General features: G+C 45.7%; 1 protein-coding gene across 1 annotated transcript; it reads right to left on the bottom strand.

The window, feature by feature from the left end:
- Positions 1-4,946: 4,946 nt before the first annotated feature.
- On the bottom strand, positions 4,947-9,204 carry LOC144180425 (uncharacterized). Its single transcript, XM_077708768.1, has 2 exons — positions 9,065-9,204; positions 4,947-5,732 (listed from the first exon to the last, which is right to left on the bottom strand). Exons 1-2 carry the CDS (start codon positions 9,155-9,157, stop codon positions 5,349-5,351), a joined length of 477 nt encoding a protein of 158 aa, XP_077564894.1. The 5' UTR covers positions 9,158-9,204; the 3' UTR covers positions 4,947-5,348.
- Between the last annotated feature and the right edge of the window lie 941 nt (positions 9,205-10,145).

Genomic DNA, 10,145 nt, shown 5'->3' with positions numbered 1-10,145 from the left:
ACCCGGAAACGTACCAGCTTCAGGATTTTAGTCTGAAAAATTAAATGCCGTGTTCTTTATTCACATAGCTAATCTATGCTTATATTCGATTCGTTTTTCCAGAATCTTCCCTTAAGACGGCTAAGCCGGGATTCTAGAAAAGGGATTCCTGCCTCGCCTGCCGAGAAAACTGCGAACGCTTCAGTAGCTAAAACACCTGTCAAGAGACCCGAAACTTCCGGTGCTGTGCCGGGAGGACTTAAGCAGCAAGAAGAAATGGCCCGTCTTGCAACAGATGCACCTTCCAGTGCGACTCAGCTCTTGCGCCAGGGCGCCATGGGGCCACCACTCTGGCCGTCTCCTCTCAGAAATCCAATGTTTAGGTCCGTTCAGAAATATTCCAAAGGAGAACCACGGAGAGAACCAGTTGTGGAGGAGCGAATCATTCCTAAAACGGCTCCTCAGACCGGAATACGGACGATATACGAATATCCCATTCGTGGTCGGCCGGCCGGACCGCCGGTGAAGGCTAATCCATAAGATGTGAGGCCCGTGGCTCGAGATGCGTCCTGCGAACATCCGCAGGTCCCTGCTTTGCCTAAAGCCTCTTCACCCGGAAACGTACCAGCCCCGGGATTTTAGTCTGAAGAATAAAATGCCGTATTCTTTATTCACACCACTAATCTATGCTTCCATTGCTCCCGCTCAAATGTTCCAGGTGAGGGCATGAGATATGCGAAACCTTTTTATAACTGACAAAAATCGGTTAAGATCTTCTAACACAGATTTTGCTCTCAAATTTGCTCTCCATAAATCACTCGTACTTGATGCGTAGAGGCAAAGTGTAAATGATCTCAATAGAAGAGATTTTTCTTCTGCCACTGCGGTTTATTTAAATTTGGCGATGTTGGAGCACAAGAAAGTGGGTGACGTCTAGTGTTTTCGCATTGAATTATAAGTAGACAGGTATGCACAAACACAATTCGCGCTTTGTGATGCCGCTATTGCGTATAAGGTGCGAAATTTGCATACCCAAAAAGGATATAAACTCGAACAAATTGCCCTGTGTACTACTACGTTGGCTAAAGCGCTGCAGAGCGGGCTGCTTTTAGGATTGGTTGGATGCGTATACGGCTCGGGAAATTCTCGAAAATTGCTAATAAGTATTGCGTGCCGTTATATCATTCCTACATGCGTTGCCTCACCGGTACATCGCATTTATTGCAGTCATGGATTCGGCCACCATCCTGGCCTTGGATCTCACTAAGGCTTTTGATAGAGTTCCACACACCGCCATTCTGGGCGGATTAAAATCTGTAAACCAGGGATAGCGCACATACAACTACGTTCGCAGCTTTCTCACGGCACGCACGGCAATTCTCCAAATCGGACACATCACATCAGACACCTTGAATTTGCCATCGATAGGTACGCCGCAAGGGCTGTGTTATCACCCATGCTCTTTAATCTGGCCTTGCTAAATATCCCCAAAGAATTAAAGAAAGTTCCCCGTTTGCGCTTCAGTATGTACGCCGATGACATCACTCTCTGGGTGACAGGTGGCAGTGATGCGCACATTGAAGAGACCTCACAAAATGGTTCAATTACTGTAGTTAAACGAGCAGAGTCAGCAGGCCTTACATGTTCTCCTAACAAGTCCGAGCTGGTCATTTTGCCACCCAAAAGAGCAGCCCGCAAAACGTCAGATATCTCCATCTCTATCAGTGGTTATTCAGTCCCGGAAGTTCAAACACTAAAAGTTCTCGGGCTCCTTATACAACGGAATGGAACCAATACACAATTAGTCACCCAGTTAACTAAGAATGTTGTCCAAACAATTGGTCTCATAAAAAGGATTGCCAACCGCCGGGATGGGCTGTGTGAGAGTGAGAGATCGCGACTCATTCAGGCCTTCGTGATCAGCAGAATAACATACTGCCTCCCCTACCTTCATGCCAGTGCTGCTGAGTTTCAAAAAATCAATTGCCTTATCACAAAAGCCTACAAAGGGGCACTTCAGATACCCCTGTACTCTTTCACTGCCAAATTAGACCGTCTGGGTATCTATAATAATGCCGAGGAGCTTGTGGAGGCGCACCTTACAGGACACCTAGCCCGCCTATCCACTACCTCAACCGGTTTGCACATCCTAGACCAACTCGAGATTCGTGCCCCTACTTTTCCCGCTCATAAATCCCCAATTACTCGCGCTATTCACTCTCGACTTGTCGTCCGCCCTGTACCACGCAACATGCACCCTGTGTATCATGCGGGTCGCAGAATGCAACGAGCGCAGGCACTTCAGCGACGCCTACCTGTAAGACCAGATATTTTATACGTGGACGCGGAAGAATACCGTCACCACGATGCTTATGCTCTGGCCATCGTGAATCGGCCGGATGACCCCCCGTTATACTGCCTTACAGTTCGCACCTCTTGCCGTGTCACGGCGGAGGAGGCGGCAATTGCGCTCACCCTGTCACAAAGGCCGACCCCCACAATCGTAATCTCTGATTCAAAGACGGCCGTTCAAAATTTCGCCCGTGGTTTCATTTCGCGCACTGGCACTCAAAATTATCGCTCAAAATCCTCCAACTTCCGCGGTAGAACTGCTATGGATCCCGGCGCACTCGGGACTCGGGGGGAACAAGGCGGCCCATGACGCCGCTCGAGGATTCACAATCCGAGCGGGAGCCAGCCTAGTTCCTTACCATGGGGCCCGATCCGCCAGAGACCGCCTAATTGCGTATCATGACATACTCACACATTACCACGTCGCCCGCCGAAAATACCCCCGGCACATCCCCAGCTCACCAATGAGCAAGCGCGCACCTGGCGACTTCTTCAGGTTCATTCCTTTTCCTGCAGGGTGGTGCTCCACCACATCCACCCTTCTCTATACCCCTCACCTCATTGCCCCGCATGTGGCCAGCGCGCCATACTTGCCCACTCTATGTGGGCATGTCCTTCCAATCCCTTCCCATTAATCACCCGTGACGAGCAATGGGAGGGTGCGCTGGGTAGCTCCGACCCGGGCGTTCAGATCGCCTTGGTGGAACGAGCTGCCATCGTCGCCGCCGACCTCCAACCGGCGGCCACCACGCTTCTCTAACCCCAGTCGCTCAATAAAAGTTTTTCTCTCTTCTCTCTTTCTCTCGGCCAAATTGAATCTTTAAACGCCCCATATAATGGCTAATTCGATAGATGAAATGCACGTTGTATACACTGTGGTATAACAAGCAAATTAAACTACCTGTAATAGTGGGCTCAATGTGGTTTGTTGGTGCCAGCTGAATCGAGAAAAAAAATTCCTGAACAGGAAATAGGTAAGGTGGCACGGAGCACCGACAATTAACAGTGCCTTGAGTTTTCTTGTCTTTTTACATCATATTGCTGTTTTCACAGATACAAAATGTGTGACTCCCGTAGGTCCAGGTACCACTGCAAAAATATGAGTTAAGAAACTGTCGCCATGACTGCTTCTAACAACCGTTCCGACGAATTCTGGTGGCGGGGACGCGCGGAAACGTGGATGGTCTCGCTGCAGAAAACGGATCGGGTATTTTATAGCGACAATTTAAAAAAAAAAATGTGCGCTAAGATTCTTCGGCGCTATTTGCAAATGCGTGAAAAATGACCGCTCGCATTTGTGTCGCTCATTTTTTCTTTGTGAGACAAATACTCGTGAAAGTATTTGATGTGAACTTTTAGACAATCAGTGGCTCCAGCATTCGTTACGTTAACAAATTAAAGTGCTAAATGGCATATCCAAGTGCTTTTCTGGGAGGAGTTAAATCAGAAGTAGCAAAACGGAAAAAATCGAATTATTCCTTGGAGCCAATATTGGCGCTCATTAAATATATAATTACGTTGTTCTTCTCGCTTCTATATTAAGGAAACTGTCTGGAAAGTTCACTGTCAGGTGGAAGGGGTCTTTTTTGTTATGTAAGCATGGTTCCTTCCAGTGTCTGGTCGCCATTACCTCACAAAGAAAACAAAACGAGATAACCTGAGGTAAATCATTAATTCAAATTCACAATTATAAGGCTCGTGCCTTAGGCCGAAGTGTTTCTTACAGTGCCGCATGGTAAGCGTAATATTTTCGTATCCTCACATCATGCCCAGCAGCCAGCGCGGGTAACTTAATACTGTGTTCTAACCCGGAACCTTAGTGTATGTATTAACTGTAACGGCATTTAAACTTCTGAAGCAAAAATGATTTTTCTTGGTAAAGTGCCTAAAAAGCGTGTTGTATTCAGGTAAGGTAAGAAGAATTAGCCAAAAATTGTTTTCAACACAACATTAGCCCGCGCGAGGCTCCCAGCTCAGTCAAATCAAGTGTAGGCTTTTTTCTTTTTTAAGGAATGCAACGCTTGGACACTCACCCGGAGTTCTGAGTAGCGTCAAAGTCTGCATTTTAAAATGCAATTCATTTTTAAGCTTCACAATAAGGAGTAAAAATTATTGCTGTCTCAATGTTAGCTGGTAAAACAACTCACTTCCTTCCTGGCCACTCATGTCTACGTCAGAGGTGTCTCTTAATTGCCCGCGCCATCCTGGTGGTCTCTTGTAAACACCAAACAAATTTCAGGCGTTCTAAGGAGGTCCAAAACACGCTTCTTCTTTACGGCTACTACTTATCCTATTTTAGGCAAAATTCGGAGCTGTATTCGAGCTCAATATCTACGTTTATTCTATGTCACGTCGTAAGTGGTGGCGATGTATATATACTTGGCAACTTCAACACACCTGTTCCCTCTGCAATTAAGAATGAACACTGGATGTCAGCTCCCTTGCCACTAAGGTAGGAGAGGTGGTTTTCTTAAAACTGGACATAGTTGGCATTCAACGTTTTGCCTTGCGTACCTACAAAAATAGATTTGCTTCAGCGCTCAGGACACAGCAGTCGCCAACCGCTTTCACCATTAGCGTACACAAATTGTACAGACCTACAAATCTGTGCACAACATAGCGTTTTATTTATGTCTGGTATTGTACAGGATCGTTCTTCTTAGTCCAGAATTCACGCCTGGTACCAGGCGCACCCTATTCACAGAACCCCACAAAGTACACTAAATCACATGTTATTTGTTCTTTTCTAAATGCCTTGCTGAAGTAACCACTATCCCTGGGTGTTCGATATTTTGTTCCACTTTAAAGATAATTTGAAAAGCAGACGAAAATTATTGAAGCCAAATCCCCAGCTTTCCAAACCACATATTTTTACGTAAACGTTTGTTTTTCACTTTTAGAGCACATCACAACACGTTTTTCTTCGACGGTGACCACTCGGCCAGCCGAGGCACAAATCAGGTCTTTCGCCAGTTTTCATGTTTGAACGGTAGTCACAGTAAAATCTGTTTTCTGTCTTAGCGGCCGTATCCGTATCCACCATATCCGCCGTATCCGCCATGACCTCCATAACCGCCATATCCACCATAGCCGCCGTAGCCATGGGGTCTGTGGTGGTGGTGATGGTGATGATATCGGTTGCCGTAACCATAGCCGCCACCTCCGTAACCACCATATCCTCTATATCGTCCATAGCCGCCGTATCCTCCGTAGTGTCCACGTCCGTAGCCGCCATAGCCATGGGGTCTGTGGTGATGGCCGTATCGTCCGTAGCCTCCATGTCCACCATAGTACCCGCGTCCATAGCCTCCATAGCCACCGTAGCCACCATAGCCTCCGTAGCCTCTTCGGTGGCCCGCCAAGACTAAGGCCACTACGGCCAAAAACACCACAAGGACCAACTGTTGGACAAAAAAGACAGAAGATATACAGGTACACTGGTATAACATTTATTAAGTAAATAAAGCTGCCTGTGCACCTGAGATTTCAGTGATTCTAAGGAATGGGTGGAGGTTCATAACAGACGCGGCGGCCGAGGATCATCCTTCTAATTGATTTTGCAGTCACTGAAACCCAGAATTGCGCTTTCCTAAGTGCGATCCAACTTGGTATAAACCGATTAAACGCTGCAATATTTAGAAAACAACCAAAAACGGAAATGTGAATACGATGCTTATACAAAGGTTCTGTAACCTCCACTTTACAACCCAACAGCCAAAAATAGTACGGGCAGAGTTTAGTGTACGCACGAGTACGAGAGAGGTCCAGAAACGCAAAATAAAGCCCCCATGAAAAACGTTACAGCAACGGTGAAGAGCCTATTTGCCACGGCAATATTTTTCGTAATAATGGACGGTTATACTCTACGAAGTTTCTGTAGGGCTCCAATGCTTCATAATGACCATTCGAAGTAGCCTAGTGTCCAAATTCAGAAAATGACGTGGCTGGAATTAAATTTAGGGGAAAACGACATGCTTGCTAGGACATTTCGCAAGGCAGAACGCCCTTGCAGGCCTTGCGTGTTGTCTCTGCGCGCATGAATTATTCAGTGAAATCGTGTTAGGCTTCTTCATTCGTCGAATTCGCACGCTAGGCCACTTAGATCGGTCATTCTGGAGCATTGTGGGGGAGGCTCCCTACAGGGACTTCTTAGAGTGTAAAACATGGCCGCAGTGATAGCGGATAAGGACATGGCGCGAAGTTCTGACTGTTCAGTAACAGTTTACAATCGCGTGAACATGCCAATGTATTTTGCTATTATCGATTATTAGATAAACCTCGTTCATCATTCACTCATGCGGGAACCCTACGTTGTTCGCAATTGTATTGTGCGGCTATTTCAATAAACAAAAAAATGTTTGGGGCCACCAAAGGAGATTCCTCTTTTTATTATAGGTTATCATCAAGAGCTTGTGCTTCGTGCCTAATAAAGCAGTTAAGACGCTATGGTTTAGATTTAACTGTGGACATACTCGTTAATGAATTGTTGGATCATGAAGATCTGTCTGGGCATAAAACATAGAATATTTTCTTATTTTTACTGCCGACGACAAAATACCACATGCCCGTTTAAAACTGACAATAATTAGACATGATACAAGTTCCTGACGGCCTGAAAATAAATTGTTGACGAGAGTGCAGGCGCCCACCCCAAGGAAAACAGAACGACAAAAAATGTGCGCATATGTGTCAGTGTGTAGACATGACTTATAACTGGACGATTATTTTAGCGACATGATTTTATTTCAACAAGCGAGTAAGCACCGTCGGGTATTTGTTTTTTGTTTCGTTTTCTTGTTTCGTGAATTTCCAACCTTGCAACCATGTACATTTTTACTGTGGTCCGAGAACGGGGACGGAAATACGGGCCGCTTATGTGGGCTTTAATTCCGCGTACTACAGTTTCACTTTATATAAAATAAGGGTCAAGAACAAACATTTGAGACTAACACGCGATGCTTGCCCAACTTCTTTTCCGGCCTTTTGATTTATTGCAACACCAGCGTCCCGTTACAACGCCAGTCATCGTTCGCCGCGTCGTTGCAGGTGAGTGCTCGGCCATAATGAAGCCGGTGAGGCGCCTTCATCCGCTCGTTACTTTAGGGTCATTGCGGAATACTTCGACGCTGGCCAAGCCTATCACGTGCTGCACGTTGGACACGCCCGAACGAAGGTCCGGCCGGCGCCTTGTGACATCCTGTTGTTTTCAAAGCCATATGTCTGGGCTCTTGATGGATCAGTTGAACGCCATGTTATAACATATTTTACAGTTTAGGTATATCTTGCCATGCATAACGTTTTCCACGCTTATCGGGTGCTCTGGAACCACTAATGCTTGCAGCTCGGTCTTTTGAAGCAACACAAAAGAATTAAAGTTATTGTCAAAATTTTCTAGGCCAACCTGAGCCTTCTGGACCACAAAAATTTCAACGAGTAAGTTTAACCATTAATGGCGACAGAATTAGTTTATTATAGATAGAAAGAAAGGCGTTTTCTCTATCTAGCTTTCGGGCATAAAACGTTTCCGCATCGCTCGAAACGTAAGCTTGTACATCGAATTTTTCCAGGCCTGTGCATTTCCGTCATGTCATAGAAATGTTTTACAAAGACTGGACATGGTGTCATATTTTTGTCACTTGCTTCTCGTATTATAAAATGTCCTCCAAAGACGTTGCGATAGTTCCGCTAGTCAATTTCGCAGCACGAAAACATGATCCCAAAGCTTGACCAAGAATCATTGAAACTACTTCGCGCACGGCGAGAATGAACAGTGAACGTTCCATGCTCAATTGCAGAGACGTAAACTGAGGAAGGACACAGGGTACTTTGCAGGGTTTTTCCGACTTTCGTAATCACTGTTTGAGAAGTTTTTACGGGACCTATTCAATAACTCAATACTGCAAAAATTTAAATATGGCATCACTGTTACCCTTATGGTATATTGCTATCGGTATGTATTGGCATATTTGAGAAAGGTGACGAAGAAACAGGGAAAACATTAACACACCAAAAAACGTAACCTGCCACTCCATCCAACAGCTACAACGCATTCAATCCTTAGAAATGAAGAGGGTTGTGTCATCTCGTTCCGGTGTGAAAAGCTGCAGAATTCTCACTCAGAAGTGGCAGGGGGATATGTTTGGTAGCTGCTTCAACAGTTATTATATTATTATGCCTGTTAAGATACTACAATAAAAACTTTTGTATGGTATCTATACTAAGTGGACGAATTCCCACTAAGCATGTTTGATGTATAAAACTGTTCTCACGCCGACGCCAAGTCAACTGAACCTGTAAATATTGTAGTGCTCCCTTGAAGGAAGAGCTGAAAGCGCTTCACTTTACTTCATTTTCCAATATTATATTAAAACAATAATGCGTAATTCCCTATCTTCCAACACCTATTATTTATTCCAATAACAGTCAAACCATCATCATTGCTCTAGCAACATGAGTAGGCAGGCTGGTAATGCCGAATGATGCCTTAAAATAAAACTTCATAAGCAAAACTCCGGCGTAAGCTCAAAACTATTCACTAGAAATTGGCCATACTAGGAAGGTAGTGAGGGGCAACATTTTTCGGTCGAGAAAACTATCAGCATGTTTGCCCTGAACATAACTTTCGACCAGTTTTCCTCTGCCACCCCATTTAAAGGCAATGCTGTACTTGTATTACTTCCATCTTACCGAACCTCTTCGCTTTCGCTTTGTACCTGTTAGCGGACAAACTTACCGTAAGTCTCATGGTGTGTGGGATGCCGCTGCACGTGCTGCTGATGTTTCTCGTGGGCGTGCGGAAGGGTTTCGCTTTCGACGCCCCCTCCATGCGAGCATGCCCGTTATATAGACTCGGTCGCGCTCCTTTGCGGCCGTGGCGAGTGCAGACAACGCTCTCTCTTCGGCGGCCCACTTTCATCCTCCTGTACGGTACTTCCCGGCCTAGACCCGCCACGACGTCTTCGACTAGGGGAAGCCCCTCGCCGGGCCCTCGGTGTTGCGACCCGTGCTTCAAGCAGGCATTTCAAAACAATTCACTCGTCCCGTCAAATATTCCTTTCCCTACAAAGTCTGCAGTAGTCATCATTTTTGTTATGTGTGTTTGCATTTGCAATGTACAGTCGGCCAAACTATCGCTCAGGAGGGGCGACTTTTCATGCGTATGCGGCGTATGAAGGAAGGCAAGTTGCAAGCAGGTCGGAGGCCAAGTTGCGAACAGGCCCATCGTCTGCTAGGCTGTTCGTTCCTAAGAGAGTCAAAGTTTGACAAATCGTCGCTCGCGCATGCTAGTTAAACATTTGGCCGGCTGTACATTCCTACGTCGACAAACGCCTTCCTTAAAATTGGGGACCGTCACCTTGCAACTGCTCTGTGTGTACTCTGACAAACTAAACTGAGGTTATGAAAATAAGGCTGGCATGCTTACAAGCTGAGCTGGATATAAGCATGCCGTTTAAACGCTGCGAGGCGGCTAGATATGCTGAAATGAAAGGAAACTCTACTTCCCCAACGCAATATTCTGTTAAATTCACATGTAATATCTGTAACGCAGTCAGATAACACTTCATGGTAGAGACAATTTCAGCGACAGGTCGGTGAAAATACATATGTCTCCTGTAACAAAACAAACTGGTGGTGCGCACTACGCTTGCTACTTTAAAGGAACACTTCGCAAAAATGCATACATTCTTGTCCCTTTATAATGCACACGGCTTCACAAAAAAGGTCAGGGAACGCCACAAGACGCAGTGTTTTCACAAAATGCATTCGTTTTTCGGAGCCGACCACTGTATATTTGGCCGGTTTCACCAAACCAG

The sequence above is a fragment of the Haemaphysalis longicornis genome, unplaced genomic scaffold (genome assembly GCF_048455015.1).
Source record: "Haemaphysalis longicornis isolate Haplotype H1 unplaced genomic scaffold, Haemaphysalis longicornis Haplotype H1 scaffold_4, whole genome shotgun sequence".
Lineage (NCBI taxonomy): Eukaryota > Metazoa > Arthropoda > Arachnida > Ixodida > Ixodidae > Haemaphysalis > Haemaphysalis longicornis.
This window is presented reverse-complemented; position numbering and strand designations above follow the sequence as displayed.